Raw genomic sequence first — 24,533 nt, 5'->3', positions numbered from 1 at the left:
TTAAAGCCATTGTGGCCATTCAAAAAGATGAAATGGACATGTGTACCGTTCCCTCCCACGCTTCTCTCTTTCCGGTTAAGATCATTTTTCGCAGATTTTTATTTTCTAAATTTTAGAAATATGTTCAAAAAATTATAAAAAAATCTCATAGTAAACTCTCTAAATGAACCTTAAATATTAAAATTATTTTCGTAAAACTTAACATTTTAGGTTTTACTATTGCAATTCTTATAATTATTAAAATAAATAAAAAATGATTCTTTTTTATTTTCTCTCATGTCTCACAAATATTCTATCTTGTCTCTCCTCTCATGTATATAATATAATTAAAAAAATAAATATTTTAATGATATAAGAAATGATGAATGAAAGTTATTGTGGTGTATTTTAACATAACAAAATAAAAAGTAGTTTGAATCCTTAAATATAAGAAAAATAACAAAAAAACTATTGAAAATGCTCTAAAAAAATATATCTGAAGAGCAAGCCTGGTCATAAATTTACGAAAAGTACATCTGCACTACAAACAAAATCTATAGGATAGATTTATGTCGCTGTCCTTGTAAGTTATTTTGTAGTTTTTCCTTCAAGTATAAATAGTAAATAAAGTGATTAGCTTATTCACTATTTAGATAATAAGTTATATTTATTATTATTTTTCATTCACTTTCTTCTTTTTACTCTCTCTTATCCTCTTACTTTAAGATAAAAAATTGTACTTTTTCGATAGATATTTTGCCTACGTCTAAGGGAAATGCTCTTTAACTCTCTCTTGGTCAGATTTGCTATAATCCTGCCCAAGGAGCTCCTCTCTAGTCTCTATACTATCTTTACAAATTGCTCCAGCAAAACCCATCGTCAAAACCCAATTTCAAGCCGAGAGCTCGAGGCCGGTCGGATTGACTCGGAAGACCAAGGTTCTCTGTTTCGCCATATTTGATGATTTTCTTCAAGATCACGTTTCAAGCATTCAACTAATTTGCATTAAATTAGTTACCTGCATCCATGCTTTATTCGTTATGGTAAGCCAAAGAAGAAAAATCAACTGTACTATATTGTTGTACATACTCTTGTTGTATTCCTGTCGTGTGGATTTCTATGTCACAGGCCAAGATACATTAAAGCATGGAGAGTGGATTACTGAGAATAAAACCCTTGTCTCCAGTAGTGAAAGGTTTGAATTGGGATTCTTTAACGCTACGGGAAGCTCTAGCTCCAAAAGCTATGTCGGGATATGGTACAAATGGGATCAACAAACAGTTGTATGGGTTGCCAACCGAGACAAACCTGTCCTCAACGGTTCCACGGGAGTTTCTTTTGGAATTACAAACGATGGCAAGTTTCAGATATGGGATATTAAAACTAGACACGTTTATTGGAGTGTAGACGATGAGAGTTCTCGGTCTACATATCGATCTGTGACGCTCATGGATTCTGGAAACCTGGTCTTAAGGGGTGATCAGCTGGGGACGAGTCTGTGGGAGAGCTTCAGAAATCCAACTGATACAGTTCTTCCAGGTATGAAGATGGATAAAGAGCTGACATTGACTTCATGGATAGGTGATGGTGATCGACCCAGAAAGTGGGGATTTCACGTTTCAGCAATATCAAGAAGAAGAGGGCAACTACGTTATCTCTAAAAAGACAAGCGATTATTGGAGAAGTTGGATGTCAGGCAACTTCTTCAGCTTAGATGAAAGGCCCAGTTTCCCCGATGCCGTAGCCAACTTATTATCAAATAAAAGCAACTGCTTCAACCGTACCGCGTATGTTATCAGGTGTTCGCAGGATTCAAGTATCAGAAGGTTGGTGTTGAATCATGCGGGGGAATTACAGTATCTGAACTGGAATGCGGAAAAGGAAAATTGGGATTTGATATGGAGGGAGCCGGAAGACGAATGTAGCATTTACAATGCTTGTGGGAAATTCGGCGTCTGCAATATTAACAATACAGTGGTATGCAAATGTTTGCCTGGCTTCCAGCCTACGAACCCGAAGCACTGGGATTCTGGAGATTTTTTGGGTGGGTGCACTAGAAATTCGACATCATCTGACTACGACGACATGTTCTTGAGCTTACAGATGATGAAAGTGGGCAAACCAGACTTTAATTCCAAGGTAAAAAATGAAACAGAATGCAGAAAAGAGTACTGCCTTGAGAACAGCCAGTGCCAGGCTTATTCATATGATACTACTGGGACAGACATCTGCTGGATTTGGAATTCGGATCTAAATAATCTTCAAGAAGAGTACACAAATGGTGGTCATAACATCTTTGTCCGAGTCGCAAAATCTGTTATAGGTACTCCTTTTACACATTAATTCAGTAGCTGAATTCCATCCATAGATACTGATCTGGCTAATTAGCCGTTTTGTTTTTTGCAAAATTAAAAATTCATCATGGATGTTAAAAAGGAAGTGATAAGCCACCTCTGCTGGTATGGATTTTTAAGATCCTAGCACTAAAACCTATCTTTTTACCCTCAAAATCCATAGTTCTGTTTAATTCTGTTGGTCAATTTAAAAAATTAACTTTGTTCGTACATCATTATGGGGGACTTGGATGGAGGAGTCCCATGTTAAAAAAAAAAAAAAACAAGAGAATTAAGATGGTATATATAAAGCTCAACTCACACTAAGTTACTGCTTTAAAGCAAGCAATAATTAAGTCTATGCACTGTATTTGCGCTCTAGTACGGTGAGAGACAAAATTAATAATTTCTTAATGAAAGCAATACACTTTACGAGAACATTTTAGTTTCCTGTTTTCTATTTTTGTTTTTACATACAACAAGGGCTAAATCTCATTTTTTTTAATGTTTAATTACGATTCCAAATTTTATACTTCTGCAGAACCTACTGTTAGGAATTGTGAGCCTTGTGGCACAAACCTGATCCCCTATCCGCTGAGCACTGGACCAAATTGTGGTGACCCCATGTACTTCAGTTTCTACTGCAACACCTCCTCAGGCCAGGTTAGGTTCAAGGCACCCAGTGGCACTTATCGTGTTGCTAATATTACTCCAAGTACACAAAAATTTGTCATCCAAATCAAATATGCAGAAAATATTTATGATAGAAATTTAGGAGGAAATCTGCAACTCAATCAATCATTGCCATTTAATGCGACCATTGGCAACTTTAGTTCTAAAGTTGAAGTAGAAATCAGTTGGGTGCCCCCGCAAGAGCCAACCTGTACTTCATTGAAAGACTGCAAGGACTGGCCAAATTCAATTTGCAATATAACAAGAGATGGAAACAAGAGGTGCCTTTGTAAACAAAACTTCCAATGGAATGGCTCCACTTTAAATTGTACTGAAGGTGAAATATATCTATTAAATTTTTTTTATTATCATTTTAATATAAATATTGGAGCTTGTTCAATTTCACAAATATAATGGGTGTCCTGTTTCTTTCTTGTAAAAGGTAATCTTCCTCAGGGGTTAAAAGAGCCTTCAAAAAGAAAGAAGCGGCTGCTTCTGAGTGTTATGGTACCTCTAATTGTAGGTGTGTTTGCTCTCACATGTACCATTACTTCTGTATACGTATGGAGAAGAAAGATGGCCAAGGACGAAGGTAAAGGCCTCGCTTTTCATAATGCACACTGTGCACAATCTAAACTTTTGTCTCTTTGAATCCAAATAAAACTATTTATCCTTACAAATCATTATCATGTAACTAATGTATATGGTTGTCTTCTGAACTTAGAAATTAGAAGAAGTGACAGAACAAATCAAGCACTTCGTTCATTAGACAGTGAAAAACATGTCAAAGATTTAATAGAGTCAGGTCAATTTAGAGAAGAAGATGAGAAAGGCATAGATGTACCTTATTTTGATTTGGAAAGCATTCTAGCAGCTACAGATAGCTTCTCAGATGCAAACAAGCTTCGAGAGGGGGGTTATGGACCTGTTTACAAGGTAATTTGCACTAAATTAATTGGTATTTAATCCTCATGTAAACTAGTTTCTTGTTAGTGGTAATATAGGTAGTATGGTTTCTCAGGGCATATTTCCAGGAGGTCAAGAAATTGCAGTAAAGAGGCTCTCAAATGTCTCAGGACAAGGCTTACAGGAATTTAGAAATGAGGTGGTGTTGATTGGAAAACTTCAACATAGAAATCTTGTTAGACTTCGGGGATATTGCGTAAAAGGATATGAAAAGATTTTGCTCTATGAGTACATGCCCAACAAAAGTTTGGACTCATTTATATTTGGTTGTTCTCTAAACTGAATCCTAGTCTCTTACGGTGCTTGATGTATATTTCGTTTGAGTAAAAATTGATTTATTACTGTTGCTAAAATTATTCTCTTGAATGACAAATGGAAACTTTGCAAGATCAAAAGCTAAGCATGTCTTTGGACTGGGAAACGCGCTTCAAAATCATTTTCGGAATAGCTCGTGGGCTTGTTTATCTTCATCATGATTCCAGATTGAGGATCATCCATAGAGATTTGAAAACTAGCAACATTCTTTTAGACAAGGAGATGGATCCCAAAATATCTGACTTTGGCTTGGCAAGGATGATTGAAGGCAAAGAAACCGGGTCAAACACAACCAGACTAGCTGGAACTTAGTAAGTTTATGGTAGATGGTGTAATTGTGAAAACTAATTCAATCCTAACTCTATTTAGACACAAAAATGTACAAGTGCCTAACTTATAATCTGATAAACATTATAATGCAGTGGCTATATGTCTCCGGAGTACGCACTAGATGGAATGTTCTCAGTCAAATCCGATGTTTTTAGCTTTGGTGTAGTTTTACTTGAAATTATAAGTGGAAAAAAGAATTATCTTTCCGAACTAAACATGAGCCTTATAGGTTATGTGAGTATTTTAATTTCTATAATCATTACTTTTTTGGGTCATTCTATATCCCATAAAAATTTTGATTTTTTAAATTGTCTCAGGCATGGAGATTGTGGGTAGAAAACAAGGTGCTGGATTTAATGGACCAGACTCTACGTGAAGTTTGTAATGTAGATCAGTTCGTGAAGTGTGTAAACATTGGACTCTTATGCGTACAAGAAGACCCAAATGACCGCCCCACCATGTCAACTGTTGTTACCATGCTTGATAGTGAAATTACAACAGTTCCAACTCCGAAAGGGCCAGTTTTTGTTCAAAGGAGAGGCCATTCCAGCACAGCCAGTTCTTCTACTAAACCGGACACATATACGGAATCATATACAGGATCAGCTAGCAGTTTAGGAGGAACATAATAATGCATGCTACCAATGCAAGTTCTCGTGAGTCTGTTCTTTACTAGACTTGCAAAGGTTCTATAGTGGACAAAACATTAGTTTCCATAAATAAGAAGGATGTATTAGCCCTTCACCCAAATGAAACTTTTCTCTCAATAGCTCTTCCTTTACTTGAAACTTCTCTATGGCAACTATATTTGGTGATGATTGTAATTTATTTTGCTATTCTGTTTTAGTCATTGTAAAGTAAGTTATATATAAGATAGCTCATAACCTGGAACCATTTTGGTCACTCTTAATGTTTGAATATAATCTATTATGATTCAAGCATAATATTTTATTTTCTCTTCATTTTTTATTTTTGTTGAGTTGCCTGAGGATTTGAGCAACTTGATTTCTTCTGTTTGAGTCTCTCTCTCTCTCTTATTTTTAATTTTTTTTTTAATTTTTTTTTATGTGTCTATATAAAGGGAGGGAAAGAGAATGAGAGAGATTCGATCTAGTGACCTCTATTTTATGATTGCTGGTCTCCATCTAATTGAGCTACTCCTTGAGGACGCTTGAGTCTCACGTTTAGTTGGCAACACTTGTCTAAGACTCTACATGTATTATGATGTCTTTTTTCTTCGATTGTGCTTCTAAATTTAAGTTACTTTAATTTACTTGAAATTTGATGCTTATTCTAATAAATATGTTTTTTTTTTTTTATTCCCTAATGATTCCTCATTATTTTCCATCAAAATATATAAAAAAGTTTTAAATAATCAATATAAAGTCCTGAATTTTGGTATATTTTTGCGGGCAACCCATAAAATGGTATATCTAATTAAACTGACACGAGAATCCAATTGGTGAACTCGAATTGCCCCTACTATATTCCAACTAGGCGTGTTAAGTGAGCGAAGCCCTCGCTAGCGAGTTCGGGTTCGGCTCATGTTCGACTCGATTATTAAATGAAGCGTTTCGTTGACATAAATACTGGCTCGAATATTAAACAAAGCAAGCTCGGCTCGGCTCAGCTCGGTTAGACTCGTGAACAATTCGTATAAGGTTCAAATTGATAGTTATTCACATAGTTGCTCATATTAATATTAAAAATTGATGATTTTTTTTCTTCTAATAGCATCTTTTTGTAATAAAATGATGCATATCCTCTCTCTTCGAAACCAAGTGTCTTGTTGTATTGACTTAGGCTCCATACTCGGCTAGGTAGACTAAGCAAATGCTCATATGCAAATTAGTTTCTTGAGCCGTTTAAGATTACTTGAAGTTTAAATTTATAATAAAAAAAATTAAATTAAATATAAGAGCCAGCTCGCGAGTTGGCTCGGCTTTGCTCAACTTATTATGAGTTCGAGCTCGGGTTCGATATTTTAGGAGTTCGGATAAAATTTAAACAAGTTGAGTCCAAACAAAAAATGCTCGCTCATATTCGACTCATTTACATCCCTAATTCCAATAGAAGGATCCATCTACAGCAAGTCTAAAGTTAATCATGATTGTCAATGTAGCGTCCCATATTGAATCGATGGCCGCTTTTTAAAAAGGAAAAGAAAAAAATGCATACGTAAGTGATAAGGCCCAACAAACAAAAAGAAAGGCAGACGTCATTTAAGGACCCTATAATGTCACTACAAGAAATTTGGTCATTAGCAACCAACTTATTAGCGGCGACCCCAAAGTTGCCGCTAATGAGGGATCATTAGCGGCGACTTTTAAAAGTCGCCGCTAATGAGAGGCAATTAGCGGCGACTTTATCGTCGCCGCTAATAGCGGACGCTAAATACCAAAATAGTTGATATTTAGCAGCAACACTAATAGCGGCAACATGTGTTGCCGCTATTTACTACCCATCAGCGGCCACCTTACCAAGTTGTCGCTGTTAGGCACTCAATAGCGGCGACTCGAGTTGCCGCTATTTAAACACAATTAGTGGCAACAATCCATTGCCGCTATTATGAGCGCAACAGCGGCAACTTCAAAAGTTGCCGCTATTAGAGGATCAATAGCGGCAACTTTGGTAGTTGCCGCTAATCGTCCTGACAAAAAACAAATAAAAAAATACTTGTCCTAATAGCGGCAACATAAAGTGGCCGCTATTAAGGGCCTAATAGCGGCAACGTTAAAAGTTGCCGCTATTGGAGGATCAATAGTGGCAACTTTGATAGTTGCCGCTAATCGTCCAGACAAAAAACAAATAAAAAAATACTTGTCCTAATAGCGGCAACATAAAGTTGCCGCTATTAGGGGCCTAATAGCGGCAACCTTAAAAGTGGCCGCTATTGGAGGATCAATAGCGGCGACTTTGGTAGTTGCCGCTAATCGTCCAGACAAAAAAAAATAAAAAAATACTTGGCCTAGTAGCGGCAACATATTGTTGCCGCTATTAAGGTCCTAATAGCGGCAACTTAAAAAGTTGCCGCTATTTAGAGATCAATAGCGGCAACTTTGGTAGTTGCCGCTATTCGTCCAGACAAAAAAAAAATAAAAAACTACTTGGCCTATTAGCGGCAACATAAAGTTGCCGCTATTAGGTGCCTAATAGCGGCAACTTTCAAGGTGGCCGCTATTAAGTGCCTAATAGCGGCAACTTTAAAAAGTTGCCGCTATTGATCCCTCAATAGTGGCAACCTTAGTATTTGCCGCTATTTAGCACTGAAAAAAAAAAATAAAAAAATAATAATAATAATTAATTAATTAATTAATTAATTAATTAAATTTTAAATATTGGGACAATGCTAGTGACCTTACATATATAATAGAAAAGATTATTTACCAAAAATTCACCTCCAATAATATGTCATTATTTCTTTTATATTAATTATTGGTGAATTTTTTCTATTTTCTATTCTTATTTTTTATAAAAAAATCAATATTTATTTTTTCCTTTTAAAGAGAACAAATTCTCGTATTAATTATTATTGAAGTTTTCTATTTCTTATTCTTATTTAAATGTTTGATCGAACAATCGACCGATCTTGGTGAATTAATTCAATTGATCGTGATAGGATCAAATGATCGATCGATCAAGGTGAATTAGTTCGATTGATCGTGATAAGAACAAATGATTGATCGAACATCCAATTGATCCTAATGAATTAGTTCGATTGATCATAATAATATCAAATGTTCGATCAAACATCCGATCAATCTAAATGAATTAGTTCGATTGATCGTGATATGTTTAAATGATCGATTAAACATCCGATCGATCCTAATGAATTAGTTCGATTGATCGTGATAGGATCAAATGTTCGATCAAACATCCGATCGATCTAAATGCTTTAGTTCGATTGATCGTGATATATTTAAATGATCGATTAAACATCCGATCGATCCTAATGAATTAGTTCGATTAATCGTGATAGGATCAGATGTTTGATCAAACATCTAATCGATCCTAATGAATTAGCTCGATTGATCTTGATAGAATCAAATGTTCGATCGATCTTACTAAATTAATTCGATTGATCGTGATAGGATCAAATTATCGGTTAAACATCCGATTGATCCTACTGAATTAATTCGATTGATCGTGATAAGATCAAATGATCGATCAAACATCCGATCGATCCAGGTAAATTAGTTGGATTGATCGTGATAGGATCAAACGATCGATCAAACATTTGATCGATCCTAAGGAATTAGTTCGATTGATCACGATATGATCAAATGATCGGTCAAACATCTGATCGATCCTTGTGAATTAGTTCGATTGATCGTGATAGGATCAAATGCTCAAATAAATATCCGATCGATCCTAATGAATTAGTTCGATTGATCGTGATAGGATTAAATGTTCGATCAAACATCCGATCGATCCTAGTGAATTAGTTCGATTGATCATGATATGATCAATTGATAGATCAAACTGGATATAATTGAAGGTTTGTAAGCTTTTTATATTATCTTAGTGCCTTAGTTATATTGATCTTATATTATCTTTGGATTTTGTATTATTTTATAATTAATTATAAGATAAATATCAACTTAATTATTTTTATCATAAAAATTTATTAAACGAAATTTTTTAGTTAATAGTATAATAATAAGAACATATTACAAGAGAAAAATTAAATAACAAAAATAAATAAAATAAATAAAAATTAAAAATTATAAGTATAATTTTTTTTTTAAAAAAAAAATTTTGAGGCTCATTAGGGGCGACTAAGGTCGCCCCTATTGAGTGCGAAAAATTTAGAAAAAGTGGCGGGATATCTGAAATTGGCGCTAATATTCTGAAATTTTCAGACCATTTTATGTTTTCTGAAAAGTTCAGACCATATTTGTTTGATCCAAATCCCTAACCCCAAAGTCCCACCCCCTTCATCACTCTCTCTCTCGATCTCTCTCACTCGGCGCACGTTTCTCTCTCCGGCAGCTCTCTCTCCGGCCCTCCTATCACTCTCCGGCGCACTCAACTCTCTCCGGTAGCTATCTCCGTCGATCTAAACCCATCCAAGCAGTGAAGGGGCAATCAAACCCTCGGCGACCGTTTCTGTCAGTGTCTCTCTCGCTCCTTCAGGCCGCATAGAGGTGCTATTTCCGTTTTTGCTCTCTACGAGATCAGACTAATTAAAGAAAACGTTTATTTTATTATATAATTATCCCATTATATTTAATTTTGTCATGAATTTGTTATCTTTGTTGAAGGAATTGCCAGTTTAGATTATTTTCAATTGCATTACCCACGAGCTTCAAATTGTGCGATCCCATTCTTATGCTTCTTATGAGTTATTTGACTTGTTACAGATGAAAGATAGCAGAGATGCTGTCAAGAACGATAAAGCCTCAAAATCCTCAGCTGTTAGCTCTCTCCCACTCATTCTTGATGTGGATGACTTTAAGGTAGGCTTCAAAACGCATCAATTTATGTTATGCAGATTTGCTTATTGTCTTCCAGGTCTTCAATTTCAGCTAGGTCTTGTTAGTCTTACACATTTCTGTTTTGGTAATTAATTCGATGATTTACTGTGAGAGATGTGCTTAGAGATTTAGGTTTGGAACTTGTAGGGTGATTTTTCATTTGACGCGTTGTTTTGAGATGACTAAAATATTGTCTATTTTGTGAAGTTAATGTATGCAATTTCAGAAAAACTTAACTTATTCTTTATTTTATTTGAAAAATTAATGCATTTCATGTGCTTGACTTTTTGCCTAGGAAGGGTAATTAATTTTGGAAACTTGGAATCTTTTTAGTTAGTTAAAAGACAATGTATGGTAAATTAATGATGCCACTTTTATAAAACTGAATATTTAAACAAAATCAAATAAATGCCACCGGCGGATTAGTTGAGTTGATGGCCCGCCCTTGCAAAGCAGTGAAGTAGTAGGGGGACTAAGTTTAATTGTAGAAGTCAACAGTTGGTGAAGGTCAATGAAATCCAACTCCATCGTGCACACCACAGTTGAGGCAATTGAAAGCATCGGCCGGACACGTGATGTGTTTATTTGACTTGGGGGAGTTTGCATGCCTAGATCCGCATAATTAGCGGGATGAAATCTGAGCCGAGAGAATTGATTAATATTTAGTGCCACTGCCGATGGGTTTTATTGGGTGCACACACACAATTGAGAAAACCACATGCATTTCCCTGGTTTATGCTTTAATTCTATTCTTCTTCAATGAGGTGTGTGAGAGTAGTACTAGAAAGTAAGTGCTGCAGGACAGGTTTGGATTGATGAAACTTAGTGTTTGATTGATTCAGAATGAACCAAAGAGGGTGGATTGCGCTCGATAGCCGCTTGAGTAATTAATCTCAAGAAGGAGGTCTCTGTCCAAGATTCTAAGCACCGCAAGACACTCGCTGAGGTTAGTTAACTGAAGTGTTGCTTTGAATTGTGATACACGTAATGAGTTTTCTCATGAATCTGAAAATTGAGTTACATATGATGGTTATATGTCCCTTGTGCTTTTAATGAATTTGCTTTGCTTATAAAAAAAAAATGATGGTTGTCTGTATCTTTTCTTTTTCAGCTGGAAAAAGGTGTAGATGGATTGTTTGATAGCTTTGCAAGGTTGGACTCACGTATTTCAAGTGTTGGACAGACTGCTGCAAAGATCGGAGATCATTTGCAGGTAGAGTTTTCCCATGCTTCATTGCCATATGCTTATGATCCTTGTAGTTAATACAATTTTATCACCATCTCTATTGAAACTTTGTTATTTTATGTTTTCATTTATATGGCGTTTTCTTGTCAGAGTGCAGATGCTCAGCGAGAAACTGCTAGTCAAACAATAGAGCTTATAAAGGTATTGTCAATTGATCATTTAGTTTATGATATCCTTTGTTAGAACGTGCTAACTGCATTATTAATTTAATCCCTGCAGTATTTGATGGAGTTCAACAGCAGCCCAGGAGACCTAAAATCGCTTGGAGTCATAGGCTTTCTTATCCTTTTCAGTGGTGTTTGTCCTTGTGTAGAACTGGAGAACAGATTGCTTGCTCGTTTTGATGCAGCATCACAGCGGAGAGAATTGTCTTCAATGGCTGAATGTGCTAAAATTTTATCTCAGGTAAATACTTTTGTTAGGTCTGATATGTAATAATTTAATTATTATTGATTTTAAACTTAATAGCTTCATTAAGTAGCTCTTCCTTCCCTCTTTCCCACTCTTTCTTCATCTCTCTCTCTCTCTCTCTCTCTTTGGATTTATAATATGAGGATAAATCGAATTAATCCTCCCTAACTACTTTGCTCTTTTACTTCATTTGTTTAGTCAACAATCTTTTTAACAGATGATGAGAACAAAGTGAATGCTTTTGACAAAATTAATAATTTCTTAAACAAGATTAGTAGATTTGTTGATTAAAATGGGCAATTGAAATAGACTAGTTGAAATAAACAGCTGCTTCCAATCCTTAGACCTTGTGGTTGCTTAACAAGCACTCATCCCAAATTCTCAAGCATCTATAGCTATTCAATGTAAAGCTGTTCTTGTGGTTGAATTCTTGTGGTTGAATTCTCAAGCATCCCAAATTTTCCGGTAGGTACATGTGTGTGTGGTCGTTTAATCTTGGCGGTCCATAGGGATTGTGGTGTCAGTTTCAACAAACAATGATAGTAGGTTTTTGTTATAATATAGGCAAATGTGGGTTAAGAAAGTTTATATTGTAGCTGTTTTAATGTCTCTTTGCTGCCTGTAACTGTCAAAATCTACAGGGAAGGCCTTCTTCCCCCTACTCACCAAAAATTATATAAAAGAGATGATTTGAAACCTGCCCAACGCTAGGTTGGATGAGAGGACCACCTTTTTTTATTGCTTGCCAATTTAGTTTGGTTGTGACTGGGATTTGACTATTTTGGCTTTTTTTATGCACTATTTTGGCTGTGACTGGGATTTGACTTGCTGTTATTGGTCATTTTTAGCGACTGTTTTTATTCTGATTGTAAAAAGGCCTGCATAGCATCTCATGCCAATTTTTTTTTGGCTGCATATGAGCATTGGGAAACAGTGGAAGGAGTTTCTCGACTACAATGAGACGATAGGATTTATATTCCATGTAAGGATACTTTTTGGAGAATGTACTTAATTTGTTTTCCTTTATTGGCTCTCACCTCATTTATCATAGGTTATGGGTTTTGTAAGTAATTTTCTGGTCTTCCTCCTTCAGGATGATGCAAAGAAACTTGACAAAGCTGCCAAGAATCGGTACACAGTATGATTGATGTGTATGCCAAGAGGATGCAAGATGTTTTCTGGTTGCTGCCTCATCCTAGATACCATTCTAGGGCTTGGTCTGATGAGTTGTCCCTGCTTTGGACTATTTTCCATTTTGTGAAAGAAATTTACAATGATAAGCTGAATTAGACTTCCTTAATTTTGGTCTTGGATATGCATTTTGCCCTTAATTAAAGCCAATTATCCACCCTATGGGATTGATTTCCTCTAGGGGCCTACGGGAAGGTTTACCAACGGTCGTAATATCGTCGATTTCATTGGTCTGCATTTTGCTCTTTCTCATTACATTATTATTATATTATATGGTACGGTTGCCAAAGTATGATATATATATATATATGCAAATATATGTGCTTTTTTTTTTTTTTTTTTTTTTCCAATAGCGGCGACCCTTAGGTTGCCGCTATTGAGTTTCTATTTTTTAATTCATTAGCGGCAACTCCTAAGTTGCCGCTAATTACAAACAAATAGTTGCCGCTAATGATAGAGGAATAGCGGCAACTTTAAGTTGCCGCTATTGACCTTTTCCATTTTTTTTTTAATTTTCTTACTATAGTCGCCGGTAATACTGGATAAATAGCGGCAACTACGGGTTGCCGCTAATGATAGAGCAATAGCGGCAACTCCAAGTTGCCGCTATTGACTTTTTTTATTTTAATTTTTTTAATTTTCTTATATCATTAGCGGCGAGTTTATGTCGCCGCTAATGACATACAAATAGCGGCAACTTTAAGGTTGCCGCTAATGATATACAATAGCGGCAACCTTAGAACCATTTTGAACCATTTTTTCCGGCAAAAAAAAAATGTATTAGCGGCAACTCTAAGTCGCCGCTAATGACATACAAATAGCGGCAATGTTGAAAGTCGCCGGTATTTAGCTTCACCGTCCACTTACTACCAACCACCAAATAGCGGCCGCGAGTCGCCGGTATTTGTGAATAGCGGCAAGTTTTTCCTCATTAGCGGCAACTTGGAGTCGCCGCTAATGACCATAATTTTTGTAGTGTAAACAAACTTCGGGATTGGTATTTTCTTAGTAATGTGGAACAAGTTAACAGGTTGTATTCAGACTGGATTGGGACAACACCCCCTACAAAAAAATATTTTTTCAACGTCTCTCTCTCTCAATCTCCCTCACCAGTCATAGCGCATCTTCCTCCTGAACTCTCATTTCCCACTCTCTCACTCTCGCTCACCAGACATGTAGTGATAGTTTTTTGGTCTGTTTGATTCTTTAATAGTTTCTGCCTTTCGCAATCTCCCTCAATAGTTTCTGCTTGATTCTTCTTTCTTTCATTTGGGTCTGCTCTAATTGAATCGGGGTTTTTTTAATGATTGCTCTCTCTCTCTATTTGATCACGAAGGGTCTAGAATTTTTCATTTTCTAACGTTTAAATATAAATGCAATTTTAAGATTTATAATTAATTATGTATTACTTAGTTTATATATATATACACACGAACTTATATGGGCTTACTCACGAGCCTAACTGAGTCGAACCAAACTTGCTTCGTTTAATATTCAAGCCAGCATTTGTATTCACAAAACGTTTCATTTAATAATCGAGTTGAGCACAAGCCGATCCTGAGCTCGCTCGCGAACGGCATGCTTACTTAACACCCCTAAATATAGGCTAAAATATTTATTTAATCTTGTTGATTATTTAGAGAAATTGGATTTGGGAATTAAATAGAGCACTTGGCTCATAATTTAATTCATGCAGGCTAAGGAATTAAAAAAAGACTTGGGCTTATAATTCTAATTCTTTAAGCTTGTAGAATGACTTTTATGCTTTTTAGAATTAATTCCAAATTGCTAAAGTTAAATGAAATGAGAATTGAGCTTGAGAATAAAACTCAAGCCCAAGTGCTAAACCAAGTGGGAGTGGGAGTGGGCTAGGGCTTCTAGCCCTAGCCTAGGCGCATGAGGAGAATCTTTTCACCCCATGGCCGTGTATGTGGAGGGGCAAGGGTGGTCTTTTGACCCCCCTTGTCCGACTTCTATAAGGACGGGGATTTCTAATCTCAATCCCACATGGTTTAAAATTCCTTCTTCTCCAGAAATCCCAGTATTATAAATATACGAGCAATTGAGAAGCAAAAACATACACCTTGGTCTAAAGCTTGTGAATTTTTGTGAAAAAAAAAAAAAAAAAAAAACACAACTTTACTCTCCCACAAGAGTGTACGCAAGGCCGCTAGAGAGTTTTCTCTCCCCAAAGTTTTGCTTATAGTTTTATCTTGTTCTTGAGAAAACTCGGTGAGCCCACACTCACAGTCATATTCGGTCATCAAAGAGAAGATTTAATGGAGCAATCTCCTCCCCAATTGTTTAAAGATCTTGAAGTTCTTGATCAACTCTCAAGTCTTCAAAAAAGTTTCGTGAATATGATGAAGAATATAAAGAGGTTCTTCAAGTTCATGAAGAACACAAAGAACGCTACGAAGGCAAGATGAGTATGGACCAATACTTGAAGTTTGCAAGCATGTTGAAACTTCAACTACTTAGTCCAACACCAACTGAAGAATCGATGGATACTTCTACGCCCCAATGCGTAGGAGAGGCCGAATCTTCATGTAAGTAATTATAACATATATGTTTGCTTTAGATCTAAAGATGTTTGTCTTGATGGTAAAATGTTTTGACGATCAATTTTATTCCACTGCGTAAAAAGAAAATTTTTGAAGTTTACTTTTACAAACATACGATCCCAACACTTGAGTTCACTCACCTATATATATATATATATATATATATATATATATATATATATGAGTGTGCTCACGAACCTAACCAAGTCAAGCCGAGCTTGTATCATTAATATTCGATTCAAGCACGAGTCGAGTTTATACTTTATATGAGCCGATCTCGAGTTCGCTCGCTTACACCCCCTATAAACATAAGTATACGGGTCAAACAGATTGATTCGTTTATTAAATGGTTTAGTTTGGGTCAACCAAAATTGACCCCAATTACCAGATTATCCCAAATTGATCATAACCCTCTAGTTGGTATCATATTGATGAATTGTGTTAAAAATTGTTAGCCTAACTCATAATGTAAGTGTAATCTTATCCCAAAAATTGTGTGTGTTACCTATGAAAGCATATGAATCACTTTTATTTGTTCGCATTATCTGAATTTGTTATTACTTTTGTGATATACGCAAAGCCTAACTTTTTGAGTAACAAATAACAAAACCAAAATTCACTTACTTTCATCGTTCTTCCTTTGCCCCTTCACGCTTAAATAGATGCCTGTGGAGATGATTAGTACCACGGAAGCAATAGCTACCACAAACTTATTGATGATCACGAAAATTAGAGATCTATCGTGCGCTGCAAAAACGATAACCCTGTCTCATTACAACATTATAAGGGTTGAGTCTTAGAAGAAATAACCTTAAAAGCATGGATAACTTATAATTATTAAGGAACATGTACCTTCTCTGTTATTTGTATTGGTCGATGTTCTTGGTGACGAAGCAGTTGTAAGGTTATAGAACGGGTAGACCTCAAACCTGATATTACAGCTGGGTCTCACGACTCTCCCACCTTCCTTCCCATCACAACATTGTGGAATGCTTTCAAAAGCCCCAAGTAAGCAATCGTTGCATTCTTGCTCAGACAAATCAGATATGCACTGCGCAAGTGCATATAATGAAGGGATTCCATTTCCTGCTGCAAACATAAGATCAAGACCACCTGCGGCGGCTCTACCTCTTCGTCTCTCCAAAGGGGTTCTAAGATCGTAATTGGCCGACATGTTATACAGGTTCCACATAAAGAATTTCAGACTAGTTTTCTCGGCGCCACGAATGGAGCGATTTGAGTAGCGCAGCATACATTCGTCGTACCATCCAATTGCCTCCTTTTGCTGGGGACAGCGCTCGGTGAGAAGAAACGCAGCGTCGTTGAGGAAACCACGGCAAGCATGTAGGTTAACATCTCCTCTACAAAACCCAATTGCGTATACTTGGTCGGAGTTTTGGCCGTAAGCGTAATGGGAGACCCCACGGTCGATTTCGGTGATGGCGGAGAGGGAGAAGAGGAGGTCACTGAAGTTTGCCTCGTAGCTGCTATTACCGGCGCTGTTTCCACCCTTGTCGTGTATACAAAAGTAATAAAGGAAGTCTGGTCGCGCGACAGCTTGGGCAGTGAGTATAAAAATGGTAGATAGGAGGAAAAGTAGTGATGTTGAGGAAACCATTGCCTTGTGTTGCTTCTTTACTCTTGGTTCAACAATGGCGAGCGTGTTTAACTAGCTAGACTGTGGCCGATTGTCAATGCATGGGGTCAAGGGGAAAATTATTAAGAACTTGGTATGCAGAGTGCCAATTTGACAATCCAATGTGAAACTTCCATGATTCCATCCCTCGCGAGGAAAATGCCAAGAATTAGGCATGCAGAGTGCCAATTTGACAATTCAATGTGAAACTTCCATGATTCCATCCCTCGTGAGGAACTTGCCAAGAACCGGGCAAAGTGACTCCTCAATAATGGTAGTCTTCCCTCACTGTGGCAAAAGACTAGTTTGTCCTAGAGCAGCCGAATTTGTTGCCTTGAATAAGAAGATTCTTATCGGCTCACCAAATTTTACTTATCAAAATAACTAAAAATATTTTTTTCTTTATTTTTCTATTTTAACAATTCACCATTTTAGAGCACCCCAACAGCCTCATTCTTTTAACAATCCGTTTTTACTATTTCATTTAAATATTCCTTTTCAAAAATTTGTTTATTCTTTTTTTATTATTAAAGAATGAGAGAGAAACATAAAAGAGAAAAGAGGGAGAGAGAAACTATTTTTTATTCAATTGGTAGTACTTAAATACTGTTCACTCACCATTTTATTCAGGTTAAAATAATAAGTCTAAAAAGTGAAGATTTAAACTACTTTTACTAAATTGTCTAAAAAAAAAAAAAAAGGGTTTTGGTGAGGTTGCAACGAGTGTTTTAAGATCAAGTGCATTTGAAAGTGTGATCTCACAGAGAAAAAGTATGTTTTAAACCAAAACGTAAAAAGTGTGCTATTTGTGAGTGCATTTTTTTTTTTTTTAATTTGCGGTTTAAAAACATGAAAAAAAACAAAAAAATAAAAAAATAAAACAAAAAACTGTGTTTAATATGTTTACAAAACGCGTGCAATGAGGTGTTTTTTTTTTTTTTTTTTTTCAAAGTAAAGCTATGATTTTAAAGCAGAAACTGTAATTTTATCAAATGCTTAACTACATTTTAAAAATTATGTTTTCAAATTACATGTTTTAAAAATTATGATTAACTTCACAAAGGCTCTCTGAACTTTCACACGTTATGAGAAGACCCCCAAAAAAGTTCAAAAACTCTCAATTTCACCCCTTAAAACTTTTAATTTGACGCAATCTATCACATCCGTTAAGATTTTGTGTTAAATCCTAATGGATGCTATGAAAATAGCAAAATACCCTCAACTTTTCTTTCTTTCTTTTTTTAATTTTTAATGTGAAATTAATGATAAATTTGATATTTTATAAAAATTTCAAAGATATAATGGTAATTCCATCTATTTTAACATTTGTTTAACATCAAACCATGAGAAATTGGGTAAATTACATCAAATTAAAAGTTTAATAATTAAAATTGTGAGTTTTTAAATTTTAAAAATGCCTAAAAACGTATAGAAGTTATAGAGCTTTGGTAATAAAAATTACTATTTTTCAATTACACTTTTGCTCGGCTATCTTTTTCTCCAATGGCCCACCGGGATTCCTCTCAAATCGACTACTATTTAATTTCAAACCACCGAAATCTATAACGCTTCTTCTTCATTTGGATTGGTCCTTCAACTCATTTCCGATCGTATTGTATTCTACGGATATATTCATCTTTGTCTGATTTTATAGTTCGGGTTTCTACCATTTTGTTCATTGATCTTCATGAATGTTATTTGCTCAAGGAAAAAAAGTAAAAAATAAAAAAACCTATAGTACTACCTCACATGTGTCATTCTTCATTTAAAGTACACAAAGATAATCCTAAATTAAATGTAATATTCAAAGCTGTTAAACCAGGAACATGATTATTTTCGGTCCATTTTAAATTTGAGAATATTCAGTTAATAGATTTTAAATTTGAGAATATTCAGTTAATAGTTAAGATCTTTTTAGGCCATAAATGAAATATTTGTCCTATTAATAAAAAAAAAAAAAAAAAAAAATTATATATATTTATAAAAAAAAAAATAAAAAAAAATAAAAAATTAAGGGGTGGCTGGCTACTTCATTGGGAGTGGCCGAAGACACCCCCATGGCCCTTGGGGGTGGATTAGCCATCCCCAAGTGCCAAATCAATTTTTTTTTAATTATTTTTAAAATATATATTATTTTTTTTATTTTTTTTATTAATGAAACAGGTGTCCCATTTATAGCCTCAGGACTCTCTAAAAAGATTCTGACCATTAACTAGGTATCCTCTGATCCAAAATGGATTGAAAATGATCCGTATCTATTAAACTAGGGATAATTAAGACATAATAACCATCATCCCTATTCTGAATTTTTTACTTTCTTTTCCTTTTCTTTTTGTTTTTTTTTTTTCGAAATTCTTTATCTTATACAGTATATTTTTTTCATCTTGGGTTGCGGAATAGGAACAATATTGCAACCTCTTTAGTATATTATAACTTATAAGTAGAGTAAGTCAATCAAATTAAGAGATTAAGAAAATATTACAAATTGAGTGATAGTGGTAGATTGATAAGTGAGATGAATGTAATTTCTCCAATCCATGATAATCCATGATAATATTGTTAATTTTTTTTGTTCATAATAATGAAGTATTGGATTAAGGTCTGTTTGGGTGTGTGTTTAATACTCAAAAAGTCTGTTTGAAAAAAAAAAAAAATGTTTATTAATTGAAAGCGCTTTTTTTTTTTTTTTTTTTTTTCTTTTGAACGAAATATCTCTTTATTAATATAACAATCAAATGGAGCAAAATGCTCGGTACAATGCCAAAGATACAATTTGAAATCTTCATAACTCAAATATTATCTATGACATACACAATAGCCTGGGACTATTATAAGACAATGTCTACGAAAAGTCACCATCTCAATCAGTTTCAGATCTACAGCAAATTTCAATGAATAACGTTTCTATCCACTGCCAGGTCATTGATTCCCTAGCTTTTTTATCTCCGCTACAAGCTAGTGCTTTATCAATCGCAATCTCCTTCGCTACCTCTACCATAGTGAAAATTCTTCTTTATGTCTAATTACTCTTCTGTCATCGGTCTATGTTTTGCTTACAGAACAGGAACCATAAGAAAACAAAAGATCGACCAAAAATCAATTTCCATTATTCTTAAGCATTTGTGAAAACAAAACTTAAGAAAACAAATAAAACTTGACCCAATAGATTGCTACTAATTGAAAGCGCTTATAAAAATTTAAAAAATCTAAAAATTGTTAAAACATATTTTTAGCAAAAGCTTAAAAATAAAGCATTTGCCAAAAAAACATTTCTTAATTTAAAAACTCTATTTGTCGATTATAATTTCAAAGATGCTCTAAGCGGAACAGCGTAAGAAAATAGCTTAAAACTCTTTAAAACATACGAACTCTAATAAAAGAAAATTTTCTTTTCTTTTCTAAGCAATATAGAGGGAAAAGGGAAGGAAAACACCCAAGTCAACAATGAAAGAAATAAACAAAAAGCAGAACAAATTATATAGCATAAAGATAATTTTTAAATATATGCTGCAAAACTTCAATGTTTATACGAGGATATTTTTCTCTCCAATTAAGCAATACTGGTCAACAATCATGGAAACAATCCCATTGACCTTCTTCTTACTCTCCACAACCACCACATTATCAGACACATCCGTCACTGCATGCGCTGTAAATTTATGCTTTTCTTGACTGTAAAACGAGTACTGCAAATGATTAATCCGGTTCGGAAACACCAACACCGACGAAAAATCGGCCACCCACTTCGTCCCATTTCCGGCCACCGTCAATTTTCCGACTGTCGATTTCAATCTCATCCCATTCACATTGTTCCGGTTGTTAGAGACATCTCCTTATCCAACTCTCTTCCAGATAATGAAGATGAAGATTCAAATAATAAGATAAATAGATAACTCTTATTATCTTGTATAGCTTTCAAATTATACTTGATAGAATAGATTTCAAATTGTATTTGCTTTAGTATTTGATTCCATCTCTTTGTAACAAACTCAATTATAAATACAAAGCCTTAGCCTACGTTAAAGGCAAGGCAGCAAGCAAATTCAATTTATTGGATTTTATATGGTATCAGAGCCCTAGTGACTCACGTCAATTTTTTTTTTTCCCTGCTCTACGTTTTTTTTTTTTTTTTTCTTTCTTTCCTCAATGGCAGAAATACCACTCCTCCCAACCCAACAAACACCACCACCCATACCACCCATCACAACCCACCAAACGCCACCCTTGGTGACCTTCACCAACTTCAATCCTATTAAGCTCACTCAAGATACATATCCTATATGGCTACCTCAAGTTGTTCCTCATCTCAAGGGAGGAAATCTCTATGGCTATGTTGATGGCACTTACAAGTGCCCTCCAGAAACAATTACCACCACAACAGATGGAGTTGAGACCACATCCTCCAATCCTGCCTATTTGCATTGGTATATGCAAGATCAACTTATTCTTGGTGCTATAACATCTGCTCTATCCAGCAAGATGCTTTCCCATGTCACACGGTGCACCACCTCTTTGGAAGCATGGACCACTCTGAAGAATTTATTTTCTTCTCAGTCTAAGGCACGCTCAATGCAGGTGCATTATCAACTGAATACTCTCAAGAAAGGCAACTCCTCCATTGCAGATTATTACCAGAAATTCCTGGCTCTCACTGATACGTTATCTAGTATCGGCCAACCTCTCACTGACGTTCAAATGCAATCTTTTCTCCTTGGGGGTCTAGGATCTGAATATGATCCCTTCGTTACTTCCGTTACCACACGGATTGAACCTCTTTCGGTTGAAGAAATTTATGGCCATCTTCTCTCGCATGAAATGCGCCTAGAACAACACCACAATTCGATTGACTTATCAATTGCTGGAGTTAATGTTGCTGATCGTAGCTATCCCTCACGTGGTCGTGGAGGACGCCACAACTACCGTGGTTTCCAATCTGGGTCATCATCACATCCGTTTCGAGGTAGGGGGCGTGGATCCTCACATGGGGCATCTTCACGCCGTGGCACCTCAAACAATTATTCTCAGTCGCAGTCTCACCGCCCAATCTGCCAAGTATGTAATAAAATGGGTCATATTGCATTCGACTGTTATAATCGATTCAATCAAGCATATCCCAGAGATCTTCACAGAGATCAGTCCAACTCATTACATGCATACTACACCGCTCCTTCCGGTGGAATGGATCCTGCTTGGTACCCTGACTCCGGTGCTACCCATCATCTCACTTCAGACATTGACAATCTGAATCTCACAGCTGATGAATACAAGGGGTCTGATCAAATCCGAGTCGGCAATGGTAATGGGCTTTCAATCAAAAACATTGGAAACACTCGCATTTTTACTCCATCTCAAAACTTTGATCTTTTCAATGTTTTACATGTCCCTGCTATCTCCAAAAACTTAATCTCTGTTCATAAATTCACAAAAGACACTAATACTTTTTTTGAATTCCATCCTCATTACTTTCTTTTGAAGGATCGCAAATCCGGGAAAATCTTGCTCCACGGCCCGAATAAACATGGCCTCTATCAATTTTCAAATTCCGCAAATAAGCTCCCTGCATCTGTCCATGTTGGTGAGCGAGTCTCTACTTCTCAATGGCACTCCCGGCTAGGTCATCCCGCCTTACGTGTGGTCCGTCGTGTGCTCTCAAATTTTCGTCTTCCAGTTGCGTCAAATAAATCGATGTCTCCTTGTTCCGCTTGTCTAAGTTCCAAAAGCAAGCAGCTCGTCTTTCATTCTTCACATTCCATAGCCACGTGTCCTCTAGAATTAATATACACCGATGTATGGGGTCCAGCTCCAGTTCTTTCTAGATCTGGCTCCAAATATTATGTGTCTTTTTTGGATGCTTTTAGCAAATATACGTGGCTTTATCCAATGTCGTGTAAGAGTGATGTTAGCTCTATTTTCTTGAAATTCAAATCCAATGTGGAATGTTATTTTAACTCTACTATCAAATCTGTTCAATCTGATTGGGGTGGAGAATATCGTCCATTAAATAAAATTCTTGTTCAATTTGGCATCTCTCATCGTGTTTCTTGTCCACACACACACCAACAAAATGGTTCAATTGAACGCAAACACCGACACATTGTCGAAACTGGTCTTGCCTTATTATCTCATGCAAAAATGCCCTCAAAATTTTGGGATGATGCTTTCTCTACTGCATGCTACCTCATAAATCGTATGCCAACATCAGTTCTTAAAAATAATTCTCCATTTGAAATTCTTTTTAAATGCTCTCCCGATTACACTTTTCTTCGCACTTTCGGGTGTGCATGTTGGCCAAACCTTCGTCCATATAATTCCAACAAATTTCAAGCTCGATCTATTCAATGCCTTTTTCTAGGTTATAGTCTTTTACACAAGGGTTACAAATGCTTACATTTATCCACTGGCAGAATTTATATTTCCAGAGATGTCCGCTTCAATGAATCAATTTTTCCTTGTGAAATTGAGGCCCCTTTAGAACTACCCACACAAAATCAAGAGATCCGGCCATTTTCCATAGCCCAATTCATACCTCCGGTTGGCCCATCTCACTCTCCCAAAAATTCTGTCTTAGAGTCCAGCCAAAATTCAGCCTTAGAGTCCAACCAAAATTTTCCTGCACCTACGTCATCAAGTACTCCATCTTTATCCACTACATCATCTTCACCCACATCACCCACCTACTCACAATCTCTTCCAGATTCATCCTCTGTTTCTATCGCCTCACCTCCATCTCTCTCACAAGTTGCAATACCCACTGAATCACCCTCACCCAATATTCAATCCAACTCTCATCATCAAATGATCACTCGTGCCAAACACAACATCTCCAAACCAAAACAATTTACAGATGGAACTGTTCGGTATCCCCTTCCTCGAGCGCTCATTGCCGAATCCACTCCATCTTTGGTTGAACCCACTTGCTATTCATCAGCTGTCAAAGACGAAAATTGGAGGAAATCTATGAATGTGGAGTTTGATGCACTTCTCAGGAACCAAACGTGGGTACTTGTTCCACCGTCAACAGCCAAAAACATTGTTGGGTGCAAATGGGTCTTTCGGTTGAAAAGGAAGGCGGATGGATCAATTGATCGCTACAAATCACGGCTTGTCGCAAAAGGTTTTCATCAGCAGCCTGGAATCGATTATGGTGAAACTTACAGTCCGGTCATTAAACCCACAACGGTACGTATTGTGCTCTCTGTTGCTATCTCTGCTGGCTGGCCAATACACCATATTGATATTCAAAATGCTTTTTTACATGGAAATTTATCTGAGGAAGTCTATATGTCTCAACCACCTGGGTTTGTACACCCTCAATTTCCCTCTCACCTGTGCAAATTACAAAGAGCATTATATGGTTTAAAACAAGCCCCCAGGGCTTGGTTCTCCAGACTTAGCAATAAACTCCTGAGTCTC

At 36.1% G+C, this 24,533-nt stretch overlaps 1 protein-coding gene, 2 long non-coding RNA genes and 1 pseudogene across 3 annotated transcripts; 3 read left to right on the top strand and 1 right to left on the bottom strand.

The window, feature by feature from the left end:
- Positions 1-781: 781 nt before the first annotated feature.
- Positions 782-5,489, top strand: LOC132183204 (G-type lectin S-receptor-like serine/threonine-protein kinase At4g03230; annotated as a pseudogene).
- A 4,470-nt stretch (positions 5,490-9,959) lies between these two features.
- LOC132182827 (uncharacterized) lies at positions 9,960-11,813 on the top strand. The gene is made up of 5 exons (XR_009440333.1): positions 9,960-10,054; positions 10,915-11,018; positions 11,184-11,285; positions 11,409-11,459; positions 11,538-11,813. It is a non-coding gene; the product is annotated as an uncharacterized LOC132182827 (long non-coding RNA).
- A 363-nt stretch (positions 11,814-12,176) lies between these two features.
- LOC132182826 (uncharacterized) lies at positions 12,177-13,029 on the top strand. Its single transcript, XR_009440332.1, has 2 exons — positions 12,177-12,711; positions 12,823-13,029. It is a non-coding gene; the product is annotated as an uncharacterized LOC132182826 (long non-coding RNA).
- Positions 13,030-16,100: 3,071 nt separating this feature from the next.
- On the bottom strand, positions 16,101-17,102 carry LOC132181687 (cysteine-rich repeat secretory protein 38-like). The gene is made up of 2 exons (XM_059594927.1): positions 16,337-17,102; positions 16,101-16,231 (listed from the first exon to the last, which is right to left on the bottom strand). The coding sequence occupies exons 1-2, from the start codon at positions 17,100-17,102 to the stop codon at positions 16,101-16,103; spliced, it is 897 nt and encodes a 298-aa protein (XP_059450910.1).
- Between the last annotated feature and the right edge of the window lie 7,431 nt (positions 17,103-24,533).

Source organism: Corylus avellana, chromosome ca5 (genome assembly GCF_901000735.1).
Source record: "Corylus avellana chromosome ca5, CavTom2PMs-1.0".
In the NCBI taxonomy this organism is placed as follows: Eukaryota; Viridiplantae; Streptophyta; class Magnoliopsida; order Fagales; family Betulaceae; genus Corylus; species Corylus avellana.
This window is presented reverse-complemented; position numbering and strand designations above follow the sequence as displayed.